The sequence below is a fragment of the Prunus dulcis genome, chromosome 8 (assembly GCF_902201215.1).
Source record: "Prunus dulcis chromosome 8, ALMONDv2, whole genome shotgun sequence".
NCBI classification, from domain to species: Eukaryota; Viridiplantae; Streptophyta; class Magnoliopsida; order Rosales; family Rosaceae; genus Prunus; species Prunus dulcis.
In genome coordinates, this window is record NC_047657.1 from 2,560,724 (window position 1) to 2,587,559 (window position 26,836).

The following is a 26,836-nucleotide window of genomic DNA, read 5'->3' on the forward strand; positions in this document are numbered from 1 at the left end:
AAAATATTTCTTGCAATTGGCTCGCAACAGTCTGGGCTTCTAAAATGATCTGGGCTGATTTCTGATTTTAATACAACAAAGCTCAAACTCTTGTCGTTGGTTTGGGCCAATAATCAGTTGGACTTGTGCATGGAAATTGGGCCTAAACAAGCATGTATCATGCTTTTTATGAGATTTTTCCTCTATTTGTAATGATCTGGGTTTAAAAATATTCTCTCTCTGTTTTTATGGTTCATCACTCATTTGTTGAACTGAAGTAGAGGATGATTTTTTGGACTGTGGATACCCCCAGCTCCCTTTTCAATTTGCTTCAAATTAAACTTTAGATATGATTTCCATTAATTTGACCAATATGATTATTTCGAATAAATATTTATTAAACCCTTTAATATCAAATAATTAACTTACAGAATGCATAGGCCCTACCTTTTTTTTCTTTTTTTTTCATTTAGCACCAATAACCTTCATTGTAATTAGACACGTTATGTGCATAGCATAGGAGAAAAGAGCTTTATCTTCTCCGAAAATCAAAACACCCATATGATTTCCCGTCTTCGCAACCTTCTCCATTCTTTCTATGGACCTTTGAGTGAAGGGATCGCCGTCGATGTAATGAATATAATAGTCAAATTCATCAGTAAAGGGCTTGTAGCTCAAGTGATTAAAAGCAGTTATCTCTACACTCGAAGTCATGTGCTCAAATCTCCCCTCCCCAATATCACTTGTATCATAAAAAATAAATTAAAACTAGTCAAGTCCGCTACATTGCGGATGCTGTTTTATTTTTTATTTTTGGTCAGAATGAGGGGTGTGAGTATGATTTTGGTTGGGGCTCACCATTAATAAAGAAATCTGAAGCAGAATGTGTTTATTTATTTTTTTCACTTATGGAAATTCAAGCTCTACATAGAGCTTCATCTTCCCGGTGCTTCCAGTTGGAACCTCTTTGGGATGGTTTTGGAGCCCTATTCATAGAAAATGAAAAATAGAATGAAAATTAAAATAAGTTTAAAGAAACTGTGACAGAGAAACAGAAAGAAATTGACTTTGTGTGGATTAATTCACAAATGGATTGGTATTTAATATTTATAGAGTTTGGGGTGAAATTTGGGATTGAATATGATTTTTTTTTTTTTTTTTTTTTTACCGTTGGATTTAAATTTAGATCGTCGAATTCTTTTTTACCATTAAAACCATCACAATAAAATATCTGTCGTTCGTTTGAAGTTAACCGTTGGATCTCAATGGTTTGTTTATCTAGACCGCATGCGCCTCAGGTGCATGGATAGGAAACAGCGGCGCGCCACAACTGATCCTTCGGATTCCAGAAACCAACAAACAAACAAAATTGCTCTTCCGCCTTATGCTTCGTGGGTCCCAACTTTTTTAGCCCCATCTGGAATATCTCACATCTCATACCCAATCCTAGCTTGATTGATGCTACCAAGTCTAGACTCTTATTTTCAAAGCATATAATAAAACAATAGTCTTAACAAAAGATAGAGAATTGAGGAAATAGAAAGAAAAAAGAAAAACAATTGAAAAAAAAACAGAGGGAGAGAGGCCCTCGTCCGATGTGCACTTTTCTTGTTCCGCACATGCAGTCTGGCATGAGTTGTAACAGTGACAATCGTACAACAACCACAATCTATATGAAAGGCCTAGAAAGAATTACCAACTACACTTTCTATTTCTTGCCACAGTTTCTCTCCTCTATTCACATGCTAATTTGGTGTCAAAGCTGCTCAAGCAGATAGCAAAGGCCTGAAATGCAGACAAAGGATACCGGTAATCCATGGTAAACATATCCTTGCCAACTTTACCAAACTGAAGGATGATCTTGTCATGGTCAGATTGGGTTGGCTGCGGTGGTTGCGAGGGCGTCGGTGCACCAGCAACTGACTGTGTAGCTGCTATCAACTGAAAGTTCTTGACAGAGGCAACTGTTACCCTTCCACGGAAGTTAAGGCACCAACACTGCAACTGTTCATGCCATCTCGGTGCCTTGTTCCGAAGAATCAATGGTCTCTCTTTTCCTTCATCTTCATAATGGGACCCGACAATATCAGAGAATCGAGCACTGCTAAACTCAGTTGAATTATCAATTGATTTTGAGAAGGATATGCTCCGGAATGAGTCCTCAAGGGAGCGCTGGAGAAGCTCAGGCTGGCCAGGGACAATGCCACCAGGCTCAAGGGATGCGGCAGGGATTGAGTGCATGTTGCAGTGCATCCTGCGTGGTCCCCTAGTGCCAAGTACATTTAACTCATATGTCACCTGAGCAATGTTGTAGCTGCCAGTAGGAACCTTGGGAGAGACCTTTTTAGAGTAAAACCGACGGCTTTGGCCAGGTGGGTAAAGCTGAGCGCTGTTGTAGGGAGGCTGGGTATCATAAATAATGAATTTGGTGCCTAGAAAATTAGACCTGAAAATGATGCACGTTAAACCAAACCAGATAGAAACTGCTTCAGGCCGATCAATAACAAAAATGAAGGGAAAGTAATATCCTAATACAATTATAATTACTATTGCATGTCCGCAAATTGATTTGTTTAGCTGCATTTCCAAAAGCATGAACTGCTAAAAGGTCAACAAACTTCGCTAATAATTAAGAATTAATAAATAAAACATGACAACAATAAAATATTAGTTGCAATAAAAATATAAGAACCACCACTATACGAATGCATCCATGAGAACTTAGGCAGCAACAATTGCGGACACTGGCATCATGCAAAGTGACAGAACAAGTTGGTTCAGAAGTGTGAACATGGATGTAAAGTCTACTGATTAAAGGTGTGTGTGTGTGTGTGTGTGTGTATTATAAGTAAATAGAAGATAATCTTATATCCTTGCACCAAAAACACTTCATAACAAAAGGACTGTCACCAGTTATTCAACCATGGTCATAATGCCTCATGAAGTCAATATTTCATACATGCTCAAATTAAGGATATAGCAATGGAAATTCCAATGCAGCCAAAGCAACTGAAATAGAGAGATAACACATAAAAGTACAATACTAGCCCACAATATCACCAATACCCTTGGATTTTTTTCAAGAAGAAAAGAGAATTGATATGTATAAAAAACAATTAATATGCATCTTAAAATTCTTTAAAATAATATCCTTTGCAAAAGAAATACTTCTTGCAGGAGTGCTTACTGCAAAACCAAGGCTAAGAATGTAAAGTCACCATAACAAATCCCCATTGCCTCATATTATTAATCCATGGCCAATGGACAGCAGATGCAAAAGACAAGAAAAATGTTTTTAATTCAGTCTTGATCCCTAAGTGTGCGCAATGAAGTTTTCAACATGCTCAATATTCCAGTTCCAGTTCTGTAACTAAGTTTCAGAAAAGAAAAGAAAAAAAATTGTACAATGACACATTTTTAAGTTCTTAAGTTGCATATTTCGCCGTCTTTCTGAAGTTAATAACATATGAATTTCAGCATAGAATAGAACAGCTGAAAAAGAAAGTTCAACAAGAATCACCTCAATTTCCCAATGTAGGTGTTGCTTGATCTTGATATGTTATCAGCATCCATTGAGATCACATACTCTGTGCAAGTAGTTCTGCGCGTTCGCTTGGCAGAGAGAAGAAATTTCCCATTTTCAACAAGTAAGGCTGCAAAGGCATGGAATTGATCAACAGAACATCCTAAAATAGACTTGCAAGCAATAATGCAATCAACGGAATATTGCTTGCTAGAAAATGAAGTAAATTATTTACTGCACAATACGTCTGTATTTAAAGTTCAAGGTCGATTTAAAATTACACAACCCCTCTTTATATGAGTTATTGCAATACAATCCCTTTATATAACTGAGGCCAAGTAGGGTCTACATACAATCCCTATGATCTTGACATAGGGAGAAGATGATAATTCTTATGCAGTATAGAGTGAGAGATGTACACTATTTATAACATTTAGACAGCAAATCAACCAATTAGTAATAGAACTTAGCTAAATCAAATTCTGATAATCAGAATTAAAATAAAGTTTTGAACTTTAACACTTGCTAATAGCCTCTATTTTCAACAGAAACCAAATGCCCTGATACAGGACAGCATGATTGATGGAACCCAATGATAACGTGTCAGTCAGGCAAGGCTAGGCCTCTCCAACTTTGCTGGGCTCTAGAGCCTTGAATGCGCTAGTCCTCGGAAAATGGTACAAGAGCAGAATGAAAAAAAAAAAACACAGCATGAGAAGAGGTTGTTATAAGTGGATACAATACACCAAATGGGTTGTTTGGAATCCACAGAGAATGAAAGTAAGAAATTAAGTTGACCCAACTAGCCTATAAAGTTAGATCTGAAATTATCCCTTAGATATATCAGTAGGTTGATATACATTATTGGTCAATTCTCTAACAACTTCAGTTTTTGGGGTCCAATGGTTGACTAACATGGTATCAGAGCTCTGATTGTCAGAAACCTTGAGTTCCAAACTTCCAATCAACATTTCTTACTCATTAACTTGCAAGGTGCAGGGAGGGGCTGAACTTATATGCTTCTCTTCATATGTATTTTTCTACCTCTTTATGTGGAAGAATATAAGAGATCGAGGAGAAGAAATATAGGTCGAAAAGACGATACAAAGGGCAGAAACAGTAGAACAAAGAAGAATATCGGAGGTCGAGGAGAAGAAAATATAGATCGAAGGGGCGAAATCAGAGAGTTCTAGGAAAAGGTTTACTCAACATTCAAATCTGAATTTTAAAGAACTACAAGGGGTTATTTATAGAAAACTAAAACCTAGACATAATAGGATAAAAATCCCTTGCTTAAACAGAAATCCAAATCCAAATAAAATAGGAAACTTAAAACTAGAAATCTGGAAATCTGGAAAAGCAGAAATCCTACTAGAATTGGGAAGACTAGAGAATCTAGGAAACTAACAAATACATTAGGAAACTAATAGATTTAGGTCCTATGCGTCCTGCATCAGGAGGACTACACTTCAAGAAGGATGTTAACTTGATATATGTTGATGGTCCATTCACTAACTTGAACTCCTCAAGTCCAGTGGTTGTGTAAAATCAACCATACTCTGCTTGCCAAACAACTCCTCTAAGATACTGAATCAGGTTACATTCATCGAAGCAGGATTTCTACAACTTTGCACAATGCTGTCCTCTACTATGAGTGATTCGAAAATAGAATTTCAGTTTTTAAAGAGAAGGGTTAGATCATCACAATCAGCAGCATCAGTTTTACAAAACAATCATTTAGTGTCTTCCCAACGATATTATATACCTATGTTAGGACACGGATAATTTGTCTAAGGTGCAGAAGGCACTCCACATACAACAGACGAGGTCCTAAATGGCCTTGATAGTGCCTAGATTTAGCATCCACTGTCAAAAGAATGCTCTTAGCAATAGAAAGTTCCAAATGGATATTGCCTATATATTATTGGTCTTATTAAAGATTGCGTGGTCATAGCACAGATCAATGGATCAGTTAGTATTATTTACAAATTAGTTTCCATGCCATATTCTGATAAACATGATGGTACATTGACCAAAGGTTGAGTTAATTAAATACTGATTAACAAGAAACCAATATTATTCGCAATAATAAACAAAAACTTTTCAACTAAGCTGAACACAACAAATGTTTTAGTAAGTTGATCATAACTATATTGTGAAATCCCAACAAACCACATAACCTGAAATCTCACATTTAACTTGGTAAAGCATTAGTTCCAACAAAGCTGTCTAATGAGAACTTTACCAGGGCTAAGGCAAAGGAAAAGGTGGTAAGTTAAATTAGACTTGTCCCTCTTGATAAAGCACTGGATCGTTCCATCCCGAGATCCTGGCTGTGAAAGGCAACCATGTGTCAGCTACTGGCTATTGTGAATATGGTTAAAAGAGAGCATCTAAGTGCATAAACACATGTATAACTAACTTAAACAGAAAACCCAGGTAATGACATTAAAACATAAATGTGTGGGCACCTTCTGCCTTTCATTAAGTGCCTCTCGTAAGGAAGACAGTACCACAAAGCTCTCACCTGCTTCAAGGAGACTGGGAAGGTAATCTTCCCAGAGAATTCAGGACTTCTGACAATTTCTTTGCACATTTCCCTCCATGACCTGCATACGGCAGCACAGGCAACAACATGCTTGCGAGAAGGCCAAGTACTCTCACTAGCCTCCAATCTTTTGATTACATCACGTAGTAGTTCAGGAGGTAGGCTAGCCCAACGGCTATTCTGGATTACCAGAGGTGGGTCGTGCAGCTCATGGACTGAACCATGTGATTTCCCCCTGTGATGACCAGGCAGTCTCACCTCAAAACTCCGTCTGGATAAACTTCCAAACCCATCCCTTACATCACGAACTATACTGCGAAATGACATTTACTCTGGCGTGCCAACAGACTCAGATGTTGTATATGTCCTCAACGCAGATGCACGATATAATCCACTTCAAGTTGGGATGAACCACAAAACTATAACTGCAGGTTCAACTGCAAATGAACCAAACTGGATTCAAATTTCTGTTGAAATGCTTAAAACCTAAGAAAGAAAAAAGGAAGAAGACTGATTGACAAAAGCACAAAGCAAGAAAAGGAGATTCTCAATAAAGAAAGTCTCATTCTCACACATGGACTTAAAGCAGCCTAAAGTACCAGACTTTAATCAGATACATCTTTTGGCGGGCTTTAAAGCTGATCTTCCACAACCTAAACTACAATTAATTCAAACTTAAATTCCTACTTGTGCAGTCTAATCCAAATATAAAAATAGAAAATTTTTAGAAAACAACCCCCAGACTGAAACCTCTTCCACATGGAATTTTTAAAACTACAGTGTCTATAATTTGTTATTCTAGAATGAAAAACCCTTCAGAGACAAGATTGTAACTAAAACCCAAATACTTTTTGTTTTAAAAAAAAAAGGTAAAACAGGTAAATATAGACAGCATGAATTATGCACCGAAATGAGATATGCAACCTGAATAAAAAAACTAAATTGTAAAATCAAGTTGACCTAGCAGTTTAAATGCTCAACTCCTTCATAACTCAGGGAGAGAGGGAGAGAGGGAGAGAGAGCGCGCAAACCCGAAAAACACCAAATTAAATGCCAAAAGACTTGAGTTTGAGAGCTCGGCACTGATCAAAGATACATTGCTTCACCAGTAAGGCTATCAGAAATCGGTGAACAACTTTCAAGAATCAAAGCCTACTGCTGGAATTCCTGCAAATATAAAATACTGCAATCTTAGAAATGAAGAAAAAGGTTAATAAATTTAGCCTACAAAACAAGAAAATTGAAAGCAAAAACCACAAAAAAAATTGTTCTTTTCTTTTTTCGGTTTTCCAACTACTGATGTTAAAAAGTAGATGAATCAAAGTCCCTTTTTTTATCTCCATTTTGCTTAGAAGCCCAAAAGCATCCGCAGTAAAAATTAAAATTAGCCAAAACTCATGAAATGAAACAAATTAATGCAGAACATACACCAAAATGTGGTGCTTCAAACCCCTTAAATTAAAAAAAATTAAAATTAAAATTCAGATATTATCCATAAGGGATTTACACCCCCACCAACTGAAGAAAACCCAAAAATGTTTCAAGAATCAGACTTTCTAAGACGTTTTTGGGACAGCAAAGTTATAACCCAGAAAACGAACCTAAAACTCAACAATCAGAGAAATGATCCCAGGTGGGGCTGCAAATTTAACAAAAAGAAAAAGAAAAAAAAAACCCAGGAATTTAGACAAACATTTCAGACAGCTGATGCTTCCGTACTTCTTAAAGCTGCGATGCAAAACACCATAAAGACCTGAAGATCACAACCAGCTCACCAGCTTCTGCTCTCTCTCTCTCTCTCTCTCTCTCTCTCTGTGTCTCTGTGAGAAGACCCGGACTTCAACTCTTTATTCAATCCAGTTCACGAACAAATAGCTTTATTAACTTAATCCAAATTATTTAATTTTATCTATTTGTCTGAATTTTAATAACACCCACTTGAACCAGACCGAAATGACCATTGGGCCCATAACGGTTGACTTTTTAGTCCCAGAACAACTCCCTGTGTTTCCGTTACCCGACCAACGGCGTATCTTAGTGCGAGATTCCTACGTAAGCCGCTTGTTGGAGCTTCAGCGTAATTTAGCATCCACGGCTTACGACATCGCGCTTTGAGAATTGAATATGGTACTTCTCGGCGTACCTCGTTATAATGTAGAAGCAGTTGTGTTATTGATCTGAACCGTTGATTCTGTTGAATGTTGGGATTTGGGAAGGTAGGTGCATGTGGGAAGATCATGAAATGGGCACGCTGTCATGATGGAGGCCTGTTGGAGAGTGGAATGACATTTGTATCCCTATTGGTTGGGACTGTACTTGCTAGGATGCTGCAGCTTGCAGCTGGCGGCTACGTGTTGGGATATTTTAACTCAGAAGTAAGAGAAACACTTACATGAACACAAAGATAGTATTATTTTACTATTCTCGACTAATCACGGTATACCATGCATGCTAACTTTTTTACGTGGCAACATGTGATTGAAAATTGATAGCAAAACAGTGACATTTCCGTTTTATACAATTTTTTTTTGCAGAAGTAGATCTCCTTTGGTGTTGCCTGGATTTCATGGAATGGAATAGACAAAATTTTCGAGAGAGGAAGGGAGGGTATTATAAGTTGTTGTTGAGATTGGATTTTAGATTATGTGATCTATATTAACAACAACAAAAACAAAAACAAAAAATTATGTGATATAAAATCACTCATATAATAGGGCCTTCAACTTTTCATTTTGATTAGTTTAAATGCGGGTTAAACATTAGCATTTCTTTTTTCTTTTTTTTTTCTTTTTTGTGAAATAAAAATCCATTCATAATATGGGCTAAGTACAAGAATTTGACAATAAGAACACACCCTTTAAGGAGGTTCTTGCATACAATAAGGCTAGAAAATAAAAATCCAGCAAGACAATGAGCAAATTAATTGCACAAATTTTGAGTTCAGCTCACTCAGAGTTGAAAGAGGGATGATCTCAATTGCATCACCATTACTCCATAGAGATCATGGTAGAAAAACCAATAGCTAGGGACCAAAGGCACCTCCAAGTAAAAAGGCCTTATTACTCAACATCCACCCGCCCATTGAGGTCACTGAGCCCTTAGAAACCCACATGGTCTCACAACACCAAGAAATGGTATATCTACCCAAGACTAACAACTCCACCTCCAAAAACATGCATATCTATAATAGATCCAATACCCACCCTAATCTAACTCCACAAGAGGCGAAGGCATCGGATCTACCAAGATCCATAAAACCCATGTAACACCCCGACCCCAAATTTCCCCAAATTTAACCCTTATTTAATTATTTAATTATTTAAGGGTATTTTAGTCATATTTTTAACCGGAGTGAGTTTGGGACCGTTGGATGGACCCAAATTTAATATATGTTAATCTAGGTATTTCTAGGATCGTGGAGGAATTCACAGATCGTGAATCGGAGCCCCGGATGTTCCGATTTAATAATTTAAAGTTTATAATTTATATCAACCGTTAGATCGTGCGATCGTGAGCGATCCGACCGTCCGATCTGAACCAAACTTGCAGGACGAGTGTCCTATACCTTATAGAACCCATAGGAACTTTCGGATCGGAATTTGGAGGTCGCAGGTCCCGTGGGCCCGTTCGACCCTTGGTTGACCGTGAGTCTCCCGGAGTAATCTCACCTTCCCAGGGGGATTATCGGTGCTAGACTATTATTGGGGGGTTTACGCAATATTAGTATTAAAATATAATTATATATATGTTTGTACAAGGGTACAAAAGAGTCTAGAATGTTAGTTGGAGTGCTATGCGCACTACCTTAGGTACCTCCCCGGATCTTGGTTACACTACAAGTACCACCAAGTGGAAGTTAGGTCCCACGTGGCGTAGGTTATCCGGCGTGTGGACAGACCCCATACGTGGCGTTGGTTGTACCGGCGTATGGGGAGATTTGTGATATGACGTGTAGGTCTCACGTGGCGTAAGTTATCCGGCGTTGAGACAGACCCCATACGTGGCGTTGGTTGTACCGGCGTATGGGGAGATATGTGATAGTATGGCATGGTCGCCCGTGGCGTAGGTTATCCGGCGTGTTGACAGACCCCATACGTGGCGTTGGTTGTACCGGCGTATGGGGAGATTATGTGGAATACAGAGAAATGAAATGAGGTATCGTCTAAGTGTGAAATTAGGTTTTACGAGAGAACTACGTGTGGCTTGATCCCTCAAGGAGGGTACGTAGGCAGCCTAAGATTATTAGGTGCAGCCGCAGACTAAATGTTAGTAATAATTTATATTTGAATTTATTATTGCCTCGTTTAAGGCATGAATTGACCTGTTAGCTGGGTTGGTAGTTTGTTGAGAATTTTTGGAAGGCCGAAGGCCATTTATGTAAATTGCATGAAATGATATTGTGCATGCTGCCAGTTGGGAATATAAATTGTGTTTTTATGCAGGTATAAATTTTGGGAAGCGTCCAATTTATAGGGGAGACTCTGCCGAAATTTCGGCAAAAGTCTCGGTCTTTAGTAAGCGGACCCGGCATCGGGGAGATGTCAGGAATTCCAAAGGATTCGTCTCGGGTTTTGGGGGAAAATTCGGGGCGGGTCCTTTCAACCCAGCTCAAGAGATTACATAGCAGACCCCAAGAAAACTAGGGAAGAGCCCAAAACCTTGCCAAAAGCAAGGGAAGAAAAACCAATCAGAAAATTGGGATGAAAACTCTCCACAACATTCGAGCGGGGGGGAGAGGGGACTGGTTTACTAGCCAAAAGAAAAACTAGAGGGTGCCTTAGAACCGAAGAGGATTGCAGGCGGTGATTGTGAGGTTGGTTGGGTTGAGAGAGGAGAGAGTTTGACTCGGGTTGTAATAGTTGTGTTCACTGTCGTTAAATATTAGCATTTCTAATTTAGTTCATTGACCCATCAAAGTTTAGTTGAATAAAATGTTGTGTAGGAGGAAGTCATTTAATAAATTGATGTTTTTTTTTTGTTTTTTTTTTTACTAATTCATGTAGAAAAGGGAGAGAAAATTATAGTTCAACAAGTCTTGTTAATAAATTAGATGCCAACGTCTATCTATGAGCCGATATTTAAACAACTCAAAAAACATACTTCATCTTTCAAAAAAGATAAGACACAAGAAATTAGGATTCCTAAAAAGAGTTTCACATAGTTAAGAAATATCTACTCAATCCTCCTATCCATGTACCACAATTAGGCTGACAGCTTCATATCTATTTAAAGACTACAAAATTCCTCAATAAGTTTAGTAGTATTTACACCATAATCAACCGAGCATATCCAACATCAAAACGACTAGCACCAAAGGCAGACACGCATTCTCCCCTACCGAAGGAAGACACTCTTCCAAAGCGGCAGACACCTGTCAAAGCTCCTGGCTACTGAAGCTCTCGACTGCCGAATTTAATCCCAAGACACGTGTCACCACCACAGCAATTTGCACAAAGTCCCACATCGAAACTTTGTGCAAAACTCTCATTTTCACTTCCCTATAAATAGAAAACAATACCCAAGTAAAAAGGGTAACTACTTTCTCACTTTTACTGTTACTCTGCTAAAGTTACCACTTTTAGGGAGATTCACTATAATACCCAATATAGGAGCCCAAATTATTTTAAATGGATTTTAAAAACACACCCAAAGCCCATTTACAACATAACAAAAAGGCTTTTAACTTCTTTTAAATTACAAAACTGCCATTGATTTCTTAAAACAAACCCAACCCAAAAATCTCATAAAAAAGCCCAAAACACTCAATGGGGCATCAAAGTAATTTAATTATTAAAATTAAATTCAATAGGGCCAGCTGTCATTTTTTGAGTTTTTTTTTGGTATGTTTATAGAAATTAAATGGTGTAGGGTTTATTTATAGTTTTAGTGCTAAGAATGAGTATTTGACTAAATATTTCAAATTTCTATATGTAATGACATAAAGTGTAAGATTGGTCAAAGCATAGACTTTACTAATTCTATCTTCTTTTTTTCTTTTTGATTCAAGCGATACTGAATGAGGAGGGAATCAAACCTAAGATGTCGATTACATGAATAAATACTCTGTAATGACTTAAGCTACAAGTCCCTTGCTACTAATTTTGTCTATAGTGTGAAGTCTTGTTTTAATTGTAGCTATTGGCAAACATCTTATGTCTAATACAACAAAAAGAAACAAAATTTTAATTTATATAAATATTAATAATGAAGAAAAGAATCAATAAATATTAGAAGAACTCAACCGAAAAAAGAAAAAAGAAAAAGAAGTTTGTGGTATCATACATCCAGCGGTTTCAATTGGACATACTTCTGTTTTGTAGGCTAAAGCGAGTGCTTTCAAACAAGCTTTAAACAGGACAAATAAATAAATTAAAAATTTATAAGGTGGAAATTAAAAGCGATTCAAAAGTATTCATACAAATCATTACGAGACAAGCACAATTACCTTGTAGCTTAACATATTTGGAAGTTGATGGAAAAGTTCTCTAATGTCATTATTCATATTTACTGAGAGCCAAATACGATAGCATTTACCCAAAATAGGACATGACAATAACAACCCTTCTATTTCGTTCAGTAATTTTTCCTTGGATTTTATTTTGACTCGTACGATTATAAGATCCCTAAGCGATCTCACTTTTAATGTACTTATGTTTTAAAATACAATTTTAAAAAAAAATCATACATCTAGCCGCGGCACTCGATGTTTTGATTATTAATGAATGGCATGAGTAGTCATGTACAATGTCATATGAATATTAATAATGTAACAATAATCTTTTTCTTGTTTGTAATTAATTTTACAATAATGTTATGTGATACTTCAAGTTTTGTTTGGGCAAGTTTGACCCAAATCTATGAATCATCTTCGAATAGCATCCATCATGATTTGTGACTAGAACCTTTCTAATATGTGGGCTCCACCAAGAATAACGTAACATGCTATATATGTGTTGATGAAAATTATTGAATAAAAAAAAACAATTAAAAAATAAAGAAGAAAAACATAATGGAAGAGAGAAAGTAAGTAAATGAAAATTACTGTATTTAAATTACTTCTCTAAAAAGGAAAAATAAATATTTAAAAAAAACAAAGAGTTGGAAGGAATCCATACCAATTAAAATTATACATAAAAATGGGTTATTAGGTCTAATGGTTCCTGAATTTTGATCCGATTCGCATTTTGGTCCCTCAATTTTCAAAATTGTTCTCGTGGTCCTTCAACTTAAAGTTTCGTCGGGACAAATGGTCATGCCGTCAATTTTGTTATTTTTTCTGTTAAAGTATGAATAAAATATTAAAAAACTAAAAAAATTAAAAATATATATATACAGAGAGCTTCCATTGAGGGATCCCTCAAATAAGCTTATTTGAGAGACACCCCTTGTAGGGCCCACTCCATATTGTATTTCACTAATCCAAACCATCTATTTTGTAGATACATATTCAAATATTATCTCTACAAAAAAATCACTTGAATCCGATATAATTTGACCATTCAATTGAGTTATTGAAATTTTAGTACTTTCTTGAAGCACCGTGTTCATTGATTTTGTAGGACACAATTGGATGCGAAACGGTTTCCGATTTGTCTAATTTTTTGTAAGGATAATCTATGAATGAATACCTAAAAAATAGATGGTTTGGATCATTGGAAAAAAATTGTAAGGCACCTTAAAGGGCGTCCTTCAAATAAAATTATTTGAGGGATCCCTCAATAGAAGAGGACTATATATATATGTATATATATATATATATATATATCTCTCCCTCCTCTATCCCGATTTCTAATCCTCCTCCACCCAGATTTCTTCTCCCCTTACCTAGCCATCCAGTTAACCCCACTGCGATCTTCCCTACCTCCTCTTTCCAACGCACCTCCCCCTCCCCTGTTTGTATGTCTCTCTCTGTCTCTGTTGCTATCAAGAATCAAAATTACCCACAAAATTTTCTAATTATCGAAGTCAGAGTTTGCCTTTTCATTTGGGAAAGAGAAAGTTGATTCAGAGATAGAGAGAGAGAGAGAGAGAGAGAGAGAGAGAGAGAGGCAGTGGAAGTGGGGATGATAAGACGGGGATGAGGTAATTAGAATGGGGTCAGGGACGATGAAATTTTTTTGGGGGGAGGGGGGGTACCATTTTACCCCTACATTTAACAGAAAAAGTTAATAAAATTGACTGTATGACTATTTGTCCTAACAAAATTGAAGTTAAAGGACCATGGAAACGATTTTGGAAATTGAGGGACCAAAACGCAAATCATGTCCAAGTTCAAATACCATTAGACCTAATAACCCTATAAAAATAATCCATTATTTTTCTACTTATTGATGCAATAATATTTTTTTTTTCAGTGTTCATGCGTGAAGAAGCATGCCTGCATGTGATGTGCTAATTACTATTTTGTTTTAATAATCAAGAGATTTATTGAATCATGAGACAATTACATTATGATAATCAAGGAAAAACCAACCAGGATGATTCTTCTTCAATCCAAGTATTAAACTCTGAATTAGAAAAGAGTGTTTAGCCACTTTCTCCCCTTGAGAGTCCCAAAAAAGAGGAGGAGGAGTATCATTGCCCCCCCTCTCTTTTTTTTTTTTTTTTTTGGGTATCATTGTGGTGATTTCTTCTTAATCATGCTTAAATTGAAGTTCCCATTACCTCTTTTGGGCTATGTTCCCAATCAAATTATTCTCCCAAAATCTGCTCTCTAAAACTGTTTATGTTCTCTAAATTTGGTTCTAAACTGTATTTGACAGAATTTGTCCCAAATCACACAATTGATCTTTATCAAGGTTGTTGTTTTGGTTTATTTATTTTCTCTATGCACATGTAGATAGTTGGAAACTATGTTTCCTCCAGATCTGTTACGTGCTCTTACATCATTCAATGTGTTGTTCACGTGTTTGGCTTAAGTGACGTTACACGTGAAAAGGTGCGTTGAGAGTATTATCCTACAATACAAATGGAAGCCTTAGATGAGTAGTTTAAAAGAGCTTGTGCACTGTTCCTGTGGAATGTGGCATGGTTGTTGCCGGCCGTGCAACTACCAAAAGAATTGTTTTCAGATACTGCAATGTTTATCTGCTCATTTTTATTCATATAGATAATGGGAAGGATAAGAAATCATGCATGACTGAAAATATAAATTTAGTCATACAAGATGGCAGCTAATTAATTAGTAATGAGAGTATATAAATTAAATTTGCTGCACATTCTAGTAATATTATGTGATTATACCCTTATTTACATCCTTAATTAGATTGCACTTGTACAAGTTTAATAATGTGAAATCAAACTTTAGATCATCACTAGTGGAAGTAAATGTTTTGTTTAGTCAAAATCAACTTTTTATTCTTTTCCATTCTCATCTGAAAGGAAGAAATTTGAAAACAGAAAAGGGTACAAGAATGCCATTTATGCTAAAACTTGGTCCATGCATGGCCATGAAATGGAGAAGACTTTTGGGCTCGTCTGGTATGGATTATCTTAATACGGGGTGCAAATGATGGTACTTATATATATATATAATTATTTGACTTCTAAGTTATAATATATTAATTTTATGGTTAACGTGTAACTATCAACACTTATGACCAAGTAGATCTTAAATAAGAAAAAAAACAACGCTTAAGAACCAAGTGGGAAGTAGACTCGTTCAAGTTCAATCACTTAGATTTGAACCTTCATGGCTTATAGTAAATAATAATATTATTATTATTGTTATTAAACTGACCAATATGAAGATATTGTTAAAGGGGTTTAAAGGTGAAGTTATTGGTCTTGTCTTGTAACACGACTTCAAAACTAAAATGATGAATTGGGTAAGTATATGCTCATTACCAATGATTTGGTATAAATTACTTGAGATGGGGGTCAGGTCAGGTGGGGGTGGCTCAGCCCAAAATAAAATATAGCATATGTCTGATATTATTAGGTATTTGATTATAAAATAAGTTGATATGATTATTTCTCTTGTTACACGTGTGCTTAGCTTCAAAGTGACTTGTCACTAGTCGTAAATCTTGATGGACCGACGTGCTTGGCGACGCCTCATCTCAAGTCGGCATCGGTCCGGCGATCTTCATGACTGACATGGACCATGGTAAAGGACAATAGAGTAAAGTCCAATTAGGAAACTCTAAGAAAAAGAAATTCGGTAACATGTAAATACCTAAAAGGGTGGGGGGGTGGGGGAATAAAAAAAAGTTTTACGTGTCAGATTTAAGAAATATTGATGATGCGATGTAACACCGAAATTCAGAGTTAGTTGGCATGCTTGATTTTCTTGTCGCATTAAGGATTTCAAAGGATATAAAGGTTGAATTCCAAGTCAACCAAATTGCGTGCAACACGCCACCAGCCATCCACAAATTCCTAGGCAAAGAGGCAAACACACCTTCCCTTGTAAGTGGTTCTTGCCCTTTCACAATGACATTTCAATTGACGATGGTGGTGGGGTTTCAAATCTCCATATCAAACATATTGGAAACGTAGTTTTTATTGCCACTCCAAAAACAAACCTATTGTACTTTTTTATTTTTGCTTTCTATTTTGTAAAAATACAATTAGAGAAAATATAAAACTAAAAATAAAATAATTGCCTTATTTTCTAGAAGTAGAAATGTAGAGATTTTTCTTTTTGTATTTTTGATGAATTACTTTTTTATATGTGTTAAAATGTAATTTACAAGAAGTAGGAGTGCCCTAGAAAAAGGGAAGCAATGTCCAATATATAAAGGATAATGTTTGGCTCCGGAAAGAAAAGGAACTCCTCCTAAAATGAACATGTGGCTAATTAGAAATGGACACATATCGAAACATTGAAAAATAATAATAAAATTTGAAAAGTAACACAAAGAGACAAGAGCCTAAGGAGGCCCTAGGCACAAGCAGGCAAGGTGGCTGCCCAAAGCCCAAATTGGGTATAAACCCTTATATATACCTATGTATGTTATTTTAAATAAATTATATTATATAAATATTATGTAAAGTTAACTTATACTTTTGCATCGAAAAATAATAGGCGATTGATATTTAAGTGATAATGACAGGACCCGATTCTAATTCCACTTTGAAATTCGGGCCGGACCCTGTGCGTGTCCGACACCTGGCAAATGCCGGGCACAAAAGACCTTTTTACCCTTTTCTGTTACCACTACGATTAAAACTTCTCTTAGACTTCTGCCGAAAATTTGGCAGAGTCTCCCCTGTAATTTGTTCAAATCCCAAAATTTTCACCTGTTAAACAAGCACGTAATATTCACACCAACTGTCAGAATAAGTATACCAAACATTCACCAGTTCTGGTTCTCCAATCCAACCAGATATCAGAGCAGTTACTAAATATTTACAAGATTTTAAGTAATTTACAACAAAATCCTACATTTGGTGAGTGGCGCAGGAGCTAGAAGAAGGCCCGTGGTGGATTCATGTGCACGTCTACTGCCTGGGGGCGAAAAACAGTTGAGAGTGTGAGTGGACAAAAATAATGTTCTCAAAACAATTTGTAAACATAATAACCCCGTTGTAAAAATAAATAAATATATATAAATCTGAAGTTCGACTGTAGTTAAATACAAGGCATTCACATATAAATATATATATATATATATATATCTATGCAGATGTACAGCATGCTCAAATATCAGGAAAACTTGCATAAAATGGCTGAAAGCAATAATTTCATAAAAGTACTGAAACTCCTTTAAAACTATCACGTAGGTGTACCCATGTAAATCCGTCAATTCCCCTGGCAAGTCTCGGAGACACACAGTCCATCCGAGCCGCAAACTGGCAGGATTCAGGGGACTATAGTCAGCCTGATCTGCTGACAGGTCTCGATGACACAAAGTCGACTCGAGCCGCTCTGGCAGGATTCAGGGGACCGTAGTCAGCCTGATCCGCAATCTTGGCAGGTCTCAGTGACACAAAGTCAGCCGAGCCGCAAATCCTGGCAGGTCTTGGGACACCAAGTCAGCCGAGCCGCAAATCCTGACACTCACGGTCCGAGCGTCCCCGAAACTCGTGAGGCAATGTCAAGTGCACTGACAGAACTGAAAAATAAACTGAACGTCCGTAGACGTCGGTATAACTGAGGGTAAATAACCATATCTGGGTACATGGTAGTTTTAAAATAAACTATTTTTAGAAAAGTCTGATAACTAACTGCATTTCAGTAAATCTGAAATTAAACTGCTATTTCCTCTGGTAAAATTCTCAAACTCTTCTTTTTATATCACTTGGGCATCAGTAACTAAGCAGCATGTAAATCAAGGTATTTTACAGCACGAATCATGTTCGAAAAACATTCAATAAAACTTATTCAAGATCAAATATGAAATTCATTCATAAAATCATTTATAAACGAAAAGTCCACTCACTTTTGATCCGAGCTAGCTGGACCTCTTGAAGGTCCCTCCTGTGGTTCAGTCTGGCCCCTGGTGCCTTACTCGAAAGATTTGGTTGAGAATTGTGGGAGAACGAAGGGTCTGAAAATCGGTCGATTTCCTGGATATTCCGACGAGCTCCGGTCGTCTCATGGGCGGAGACCGGTCGTGGCGTGACGGCGGCGGCGAGACGGTTCCGATGGTACCAACGCCGTAGATCGGGACGGCCTGTGGTGGCGACGGGCTGAACGGAAAAGGGAGGGGGCGCGGGTTGGTCGCGACGGGAGGAGAGAGAGAGAGAGAGAGAGGAGAGAGAAAGCTAAGGGGAAGAGAGAGAGAGAGAGAAGGGATAAAATTTGACTTTTTTTGAATTACCGTTTTGCCCTTCACGGTATTTTGACCGTATTTTCTTCGTTACAACTCCGATTCGAGTCCACTCCGTGTCTACGGACTCGTTTCGTTGTGCTCTACGCATCGGCGTAGGTGGAATTGCCAAATTCCTTCTCGATCAAAAAGTCAACTTTTTCCCTATTAAATAATGTGATGGCAAAATCGTCTTTCTTCTATAATAAATTAATACTAATTTTTAGAATATTTTGTTTTGGGTTGTTACAGATAACTTATACTTTTGCATCGAAAAATGAAAGGTGATTGATATTTAAGTGATGCTTTGAATCTTGATGCAGTTTATAAAGTTGTTGTGTAAATTACATTTTGTTTGTTTCTTTAATGTTACAATTGTGAATTTGAGTTCATATAATATTTTTTATAACATACCGAAGAAAAAAAAAAATCACATAAATATACATATAAAGTAGAAGGTCCCATTTAAATTGTTCGCCTAGAACTCCAAAACGTAGGACTGCATGATCATTTCAGTAGCGATTCCTCCTCTTCTTTCAGAACCCAAGCATTATCTACAGATAAAAAGAACAAACTACGGAAATGAAATTGGGAGTGTGTGGACACCAATGTGGTTCATTGGTGTTTTTGACAATCAAGTTAACCGCGAGGTTTCGGTTTTGAAGGTTTGGAAAGCTAATTTCTAGGGTTCGGTGTTCGCATAGTGTGGAGAAATCGGTTAATATACCTGAAAACCTCAGAAGCAAAGTCCTCGGGCAAGAAAAATTCTAGCCACCAAGACGAGAGGATATTCTGAGCTGCTTTGCAAGGATATCCTGGTCAATTTAAAATCAATTTTTGGCTAAACTTCCTTTTTGAAAAAAATAAAAAATCACATAGCTTTCGTTATGCAAAGGAAACTAACCGAAATGTGCGACCAAAGGCAAACTTGCTGCCCTACAAGCCACTGCGGAAATGATGGTGAACCCATAATTAGAATGAGATGAAATAATGGTGAGCCTATTCCACGAGGTTTTGGATTAAGTAACAAGGCCTTCTAGTCTTATATAGAAGTGGAGATCCAATTCTTGGTAAAAAAATTTGTTTTCACCCTGCCTAGCTGCCAGATCGAAGAAAAAAAAAATCCTTCAGTTTCATTTCAATTCAAAACAAAAAATTATTTATGCCAGAACAGAATTCTTTCGTCATAGTTTTTTGTGTACGGTATACTGTTGTACACAAAAGAACCATGAGAATTAAAAATAAAAGAAAGGATTGTGAACATAATGTCCAGGCCCATTTTCATTTGAATAGCACTAAAAACATGAAAGCATTCTCAAGTACATGTTGGATAGTATAAAGTAAACTTAGCAGCAAAGCAGATTAGCTCTACAATCTGGTAGATCAGTGCTGCTGAGACTTAACAAGAAATAGATAGCAACCATAATTAAAGACATAATAAATTTGAACAAGCATTTTATTGGTTTATGTGATGAATCATAATCTCAGCATTCTTTTTTTCTTCCCTTCATGGGCTTTTCATGTGCAAACACACCTTGTCTTGTAAGGTCTTGGCCTTGGTGTTTCTCCCTGGGTCGAGCAAAATCGGATCCAAACAATTACCTTATGTATAGGTCTTATTGGGTAATAATTGCTATGATATAAGGTTCAGTTGTTAAGAGTTCAAGAAAATTACACGTGGTCAGTTTTTGAAATTGCGATTTGGGAGTCGGGTGTATTACCCTATTAATGCAAATAGATAATTTAGCATGTATGCGCAATAGAAAATGCTTCTGATTTGGGAGTCGGGTGTATTACCCTATTAATGCAAATGGATAATTTAGCATGTATGCGTGCGAGTGCATGCAGAGAGACTAGTAATAAAATGACGAGCATCGTTGAAAGAATTTTCAAGTTTTTGCTTAGATAATGTGGCAAATAACGCAGGACTATATCCAAGTTGTTGGAAGTCGTTTTGTTGAAGAAAAGGAGATATTGCTAACATAACCATTGGTTCCAAAATTGATTGATGGGCATGGATGGATGGTTGGGTATATCTTTGCCTTCAGCTGCACAAAACAAAGATTACATTTACTTTGTTTTACACAGCCCATGATTTCAAGATACATCCAAATCCAAGATTGCATTTAAGAAGCAAGTTGATGAGATTGAACACCCCGACCCTATTTCACAAGAAAATTTTCAAATGAAATATGTACATTGGAACACCGTCATATTATAATAGGCGACGCTGTTACTCGATTACCTAGGTTATAAGGTCAAATCCAAGTCAACCAAACCAAATTGTACACAACGTCCACAATTTGATAGGCTATCCGCAAACACCTTGTACGAGGGTTTTGGCCTTTCATAGTGGCATTTCAAATTACAGAGCATTGTGTGGAAAAGTTGATTAAAGGACCTGAAAAAGAATTTTACGAAGCACCAAAATCCTCCGACAACAAAATCCTAATTGTGAGGACTACTTCATTAGGCTTTGTTCTCTACCACACTACCAGGCAGCGTCGTTGAGGGATGAGGCAGTTCAGGCTTCTGAAATCTTAAACCGAACGGATGCACTAAGTGAAAGAGAACACAACATTCGTTCATGCATCTAAAAATTCATGGTATAAATCCAGTGCCAAACATGTAGAAGATAATAAAAACATTCACAAACATGCCAACATCTAATTTAACAGATTGATCCATTGAAACAATCAAATAAATAATTAAACATCTTCATGATCATCAAACAATCTTGTACAATTTGATGCTAAAGTTCTCATGTCTTTTATCTTAGCCCTTCCCAATAAACTTTTTTGAAAATGGTACTTTCTAAACAGTAGAGAAAGTTTAGCAAAACTTGACTTAATTCGCTCCCAAAAAAAAAGAAAAGAAAGCCTTAAAGTGACCAACATACGCTTAATTTTTTCCAAAATCAAAACCCAACTCTCCACTCGTCCTGTTCTTCTGTGGAATCCATTTCATGTTTAGTCTCTGAGAAACACAGTGACTTTAAATGCATATGTTGTTTGTAAAGTTTATTGGAGAAGGGGCTTAAGAAAAATAAAACTCATACCTTTCTGCATGTAAGGAGACTAACCTAGCAGTGTGACCAAAGGCAAACTTGCTGCCGTCATATATCTCGGGAAATGAACAAGAACGCTGAAAAAACAAAGACTAATAGTTGCTAGAAGCTTTGGAAATTGAAACTAATGTATTTATCACATGAAGATGAAGGTAACCCCAAAGACCAAAAATTCAAGGAATCTATCAAAACATACAGCAATACATAAGGAAGGTAATTTACAAGCTCACTATATTTCAAATAAGCATACAAGAACAATTAATCTGGCCGTCCAGGGTTCAAAAAGGATCTTAGAATGTCTAGGGTTCTCCTATAAGTTAATAAGCATTCTCAAGAAACATAAATGCAAAAAGTAAAAAATAACTGGACTTATTTTAACCCAAATGCGAGTGAATGGATTAATTCTTGTCTTCTCGGATAGTATAAAGAAAACTTGAGAGCAAACCAGATTAGTCCTACAATCAGTAAATAAATGCTGAAAGTTCAACTAAGATTTTAAATAACTTGTAACACCCGAATAACAAATAGTTATATAAGGTGATTTATTATTTATTATTTATAAGAGTACAACAAAAGTGAACAAGTAGTCCACTTCTAAAAGAACTAGACATGCAAACTGCTTCAACAACTCAATCCTAGGCGAATACACCAAAAAAAAAAAAAAATCCAAAGAGCTACAAAATAAATGCTTTCCAAGCCGACAAAACGACAGAAAAAAAGAGAACTCGCTAAACTCTAAAAAGTTACAGATGCTCACAAAGACGGCCAAAAATGCACCCTATCCCATAAGCATTCCACCTCCTCACTCAATGCATTCTCAAAAACCCTTCTGTTCTTTTCACCCCATAGATCCCAAAAAAATTCCATCATAGCACATCTCCCAGATTACAGTCTACCAAAAACCCACAGTAAAAGCATAAGACACATACAGCTGCAACCAATGGCTAGCAACCACACTAAAAGCATTAAACACGAAATTACATCAGAATGGTATTGGTTGGCCAAAATCACATATGCTGTTAAAGACAACAACCTACTGGTATCCCCTCTTTACAAACTTCATGTTATGAATCATGATAACAGCATTAATTTTTTGTTCCCTTCATATATTCATTTCCTTGTTTATCACAGTTCTTCCTCAAGAATTCCACATAATAACTTAAAGCAGACAATTTGTTTTTTTTCTTTCTTTAAAGTACATAACTGTTCCACATCTCCGAGAACTATGAATCATACATGCTTCGGAAAAATTACACTTACGTACCTGTCCATGCAAAGCTTCAACAGGCGCATAAGCAAAATGATGTGCCAGCTTCACCTGGAAATCACTTTTGTATTTTCTTTCCATCGGTTGGCCCAATATGGACCAAATGACATGAAAATCAAAATCAAATAAGAATTCTCGTAAAAAGATTTCTCAATAAGCAAACAGAAAGGTGAAAGAATTCAAGGAAAAAAAAAAAAGGAATGTTCAACTAAGGTACCATAGAGAAGACAACACCTTAATATCAAATGTCGTCATCAAATTTAGCATGCACAAAAAAAGTCCAAATATCAAACAATGTCGTCCAGCGAGGTGGTCCAGCAGAATCTTAAAGATCTGTTGCCAGGGACCTCTAGGACGGAGGTGACCACCACACTGTGAACATAATACATACAGAATACATAAAAAGTATACACTAGCGGCTTTAATGTTCTATTTGTGCATTCAAATGAGATATGCCAGCAATATTTAAAGGATTTGTGCTCCCACCCAATAAAGTAAACCAGTAATTTGCACAAATCAATGAAGAGAAAAAAATGAACACTCCCAACTGATAACGTCATAAACAATTTACTGGTTCTAACTAGTCATCAGGACTAACAACATTGTTTCATAAGAAAAAAGTCATGACATCAATTTGCCAATTACAGTACAGCAGAAATATTCATAATCAAAATTATAGATAAGCACAATCCCATTCAAAGTAACTCACTTCTTCAGTTCCAGCAGTAGGCAAAGATGTCTCAGCCACTAAAACAGCATCACATTGCATAATAAGTTGGGCCCTCTTTTGAAAAGTTTGTTTACCTCCTAGCTTCTCAATGAGTAAAAATAGTGTCATTACGCCTAGGTGGTCTATCAGGAACTGAACCGGGTTTGAACTTTGAGGCCTCATGTTTTGCCAGTTCAGGAGGAACATGACTATTACTCTGAATGAGCATCTGCTTGAGATCATAAAAGACTTCGGTGTCATGCATAGTCAAAAATGTTGTGGCCACACCAGTCTTCCCTGCCCGTCCAGTACGTCCAATACGATGCGTGTACTGTTCAATATTCCCAGGCATATCATAATTAATAACATAGGCCACATCAGGTATGTCAATCCCACGTCCTGCAACATCAGTTGCAACAAGGACATTGTATTTCTTGGCTCGAAAACCATCAAGGCTAATTTCTCTCTGCTCCTGTGACTTACCCCCATGCAAAGTGGTCACACGATATCCATTCTTATCCAAACTCTTGGCAACATAGTCTGCATTCTTCTTGGTATTAACGAACACAATAGCAGTCTTATCACCAAGTTCATCAAGCAACCTCTTTAACCTCTCAAACTTCTCAGATTCCTTGCTCATGATCACATTCTGAGTGATCAAATCAGTTGTCTTTCCAGCTGTGCCAATCGTGACCACAACAGGATTCCTCAAGTACTTCCTAGCAAGCCGCTCTACAGCAGGCGGCATTGTGGCACTGAACATATACGTGGTTCTGTAAATCTTCTTCTCATCAAGCTCTTCGTCCTCATTCTCAGGTTTGAAATTGCTGGAAGGCATTGCATCTAAGACACCTACAACCTGCGGCTCAAACCCCATATCAATCATCCTATCAGCTTCATCAAGAACAACATAATTGCACTGGTTAAGAACAGCATAACGCCTCTCCAGGCAATCAATCAAACGCCCCGGAGTGGCAATTACAACCTCACAGCCTTGCCTAATTCTAAACCCTTGCTCCTCAATCGACTGCCCACCAACAATGGAAACCACTTTGATACCCAAGAAATGCGCAAACTTGACAGTCTCATCCTCAATCTGCTGTGCAAGCTCACGAGTAGGCGCCATAACAACAGCATACGGTCCTTCGGCCTCATTCTCCTCACTAATGGGAGGCAACCTCGAAATATAAGTCAACATAGGAAGAACAAAGGCAGCAGTCTTACCCGAACCAGTCTCAGCAATGCCAATAACATCGCGCTGCTGCAGCCCAAGTGGAATCGCCGCCATCTGAATCGGAGAAGGCTTCTTGTAACCAGCTCTCTCCACAGCCTTGAGCAACTCCTCACTCAATCTACTCTCTGCCCAACTCCTCATAGGCCTCGGAATCCTCGACCCTTTATATGAAATATTGAAATCCTCCCGAAAAATCCTCCAATCCCTCTCAGTCATCTCTTCAAGCTTCTTATCAGTCCAATGGCGATCGACCCTCATGTCAAAAGTATCGTATAATTCTGCAGCCTCCTCCTTGAGCTTCTGCGCCATGGCCTCCTCGGGCTTCTCCTCCACGCCCTCCTTCTTCCGGATCTCCTCCCTCAGCTCCCTCTCGTACTTCACAGCCAGCTTCTTCTGCTCCCTACGGTCCATCCCAGCCCGAAACCCTCGGCCAAACAAGAGCTGGGCCTCGTGAGGGTTTTGATACAAAGCATTCATATCCCGAGAAGTGTCCTCCGTGTTCTCCCAATCGAAAGAGAACCGAAACTTCTCGCTGGGCTTGATGACCCGCTTCTTCGGCTTCTTCGATCCGAGATACTGCTCTTTAATGGCGTCCAGCTCTTTGTCTCGCTCGCGCTCTGCTAATTTGTCCAAGCGGGCACGCTCTCGAACCTTGGCCTCCTCCTCCCGCTCCCTATCTCGGTCGCGGTCGCGGTTTCGCCGCTCCGAATCTCGTTCCCGGTCTCTGTCTCGGGAATATCGGTCCCTGTCTCGGTCCCTATGATCTCGATCTCTGTCTCTGTCTCTGTCTCTGTCTCTGTCTCTGTCTCGGTCCCGGTCCCGGTCCCGGTCGGAATTGGCGGTGGCTGTGGGTGGTGCGGCGTCGGAGGAAGGGCGGGAATGGGAGAGATTGGAGAGAACATGACTTTGACGGCGTTTCTGGTCTTCGGTTTCTTCTTGACGGCGTTGGAGGGCTAACTGCTCGCGTTGGGCTTTCGTCAAGAAAACGGGTTTTTTGGGCGGCAACGAAGAGGAGGAGGGTGCTACGGGAACGCTATCTGCTAAGCGTTTCATTGTGTGAGAAAAACGGAAGAGACAGTGGAAGGGGATTTTGAGTCGCAGGGTTAAGGGTTTGGTGGAGGACGAGGAGGGGAAATTTGCGATTAAATCTATTTGGGGAAAAAAAATATCGAATAATATATTTGTTTATATAAGGTTAACTTTGAAACCAAAAAAATTCGAAAAAACAAACAAAACTATTTTGACATGAAATTAAAAAGATGTTTACTTTTGAAATTGACAACTTGCTGGTATGAGAGAATATTTGAGGGAATTGAATTTGAGAGTGTGTTTTCCATCTCAACAAGTTTTTATTTATGGAGAACAATATCCTAGTTCTATATGGAGAACTGCGTGAAGTCTCCTAGTTCTATATGGATTATAACTTAGGCCCTCAACTCTCCTAATTGTAAATGGAAAGGATATTGGTTTTTTCACAATAAAGAAGGAAGCTAATATTGTTTTTTTGTTAGTAATTTCTTTTTTAATATAAGTGATAATTTAAAGTATAAAGGGAAAGAATTTCTCACACATACTACTAAATTGCGATGAGAATTCGAATCTTATTGACTCCACCCACAATGATTTCTAATCAAGAAGCTTGCGGCAACTTGACCATTAATTTTAACAAAACCATAAGAAATAAATGAAATAATTAACTTAAGCTGGTGGAATCCATCCATATTCATTGGAAGTTTTATTTTAATTTTGTTAAC

At 37.5% G+C, this 26,836-nt stretch overlaps 2 protein-coding genes across 15 annotated transcripts; both read right to left on the reverse strand.

Moving 5' to 3' along the window:
• Positions 1 to 1,434: 1,434 nt before the first annotated feature.
• Positions 1,435 to 7,911, reverse strand: LOC117636822 (tubby-like F-box protein 8). Of its 7 annotated transcripts, none has more exons than XM_034371500.1 (6): positions 7,744 to 7,911; positions 7,082 to 7,217; positions 6,030 to 6,487; positions 5,748 to 5,835; positions 3,500 to 3,632; positions 1,435 to 2,425 (listed from the first exon to the last, which is right to left on the reverse strand). In XM_034371500.1, the coding sequence occupies exons 3-6, from the start codon at positions 6,375 to 6,377 to the stop codon at positions 1,714 to 1,716; spliced, it is 1,281 nt and encodes a 426-aa protein (XP_034227391.1). In that variant the 5' UTR covers positions 6,378 to 6,487; positions 7,082 to 7,217; positions 7,744 to 7,911; the 3' UTR covers positions 1,435 to 1,713. The 7 variants fall into 7 exon arrangements, with proteins under 7 accessions (XP_034227391.1, XP_034227392.1, XP_034227393.1 ...); XM_034371501.1 differs by having other exon boundaries at positions 7,770 to 7,894; XM_034371502.1 differs by having other exon boundaries at positions 7,082 to 7,240; positions 7,770 to 7,870.
• Positions 7,912 to 20,965: 13,054 nt separating this feature from the next.
• Positions 20,966 to 26,247, reverse strand: LOC117636872 (DEAD-box ATP-dependent RNA helicase 21-like). 8 transcript variants are annotated; one of them, XM_034371582.1, is made up of 4 exons: positions 23,849 to 26,247; positions 23,137 to 23,212; positions 21,888 to 21,949; positions 20,966 to 21,344 (listed from the first exon to the last, which is right to left on the reverse strand). In XM_034371582.1, exon 1 carries the CDS (start codon positions 26,133 to 26,135, stop codon positions 23,955 to 23,957), a length of 2,181 nt encoding a protein of 726 aa, XP_034227473.1. In that variant the 5' UTR covers positions 26,136 to 26,247; the 3' UTR covers positions 20,966 to 21,344; positions 21,888 to 21,949; positions 23,137 to 23,212; positions 23,849 to 23,954. The 8 variants fall into 8 exon arrangements, with proteins under 8 accessions (XP_034227473.1, XP_034227472.1, XP_034227471.1 ...); XM_034371581.1 differs by having other exon boundaries at positions 20,966 to 21,337; positions 21,864 to 21,949; XM_034371580.1 differs by having other exon boundaries at positions 21,864 to 21,949.
• Positions 26,248 to 26,836: the final 589 nt, after the last annotated feature.

Excerpts from the sequence above, each read along its gene's own strand:
- LOC117636822 (XM_034371500.1), bottom strand. The coding sequence starts at position 6,377 with ATGTCATTTCGCAGTATAGTTCGTGATGTAAGGGATGGGTTTGGAAGT. Across the intron at positions 3,633-5,747 it reads TTTCCTTTGCCTTAGCCCTG|CCTTACTTGTTGAAAATGGG; the intron begins GTAAAGTTCTCA and ends ATGCCTTTGCAG. Across the intron at positions 2,426-3,499 it reads ACCTACATTGGGAAATTGAG|GTCTAATTTTCTAGGCACCA; the intron begins GTGATTCTTGTT and ends CATCATTTTCAG.
- LOC117636872 (XM_034371582.1), bottom strand. The coding sequence starts at position 26,135 with ATGAAACGCTTAGCAGATAGCGTTCCCGTAGCACCCTCCTCCTCTTCG.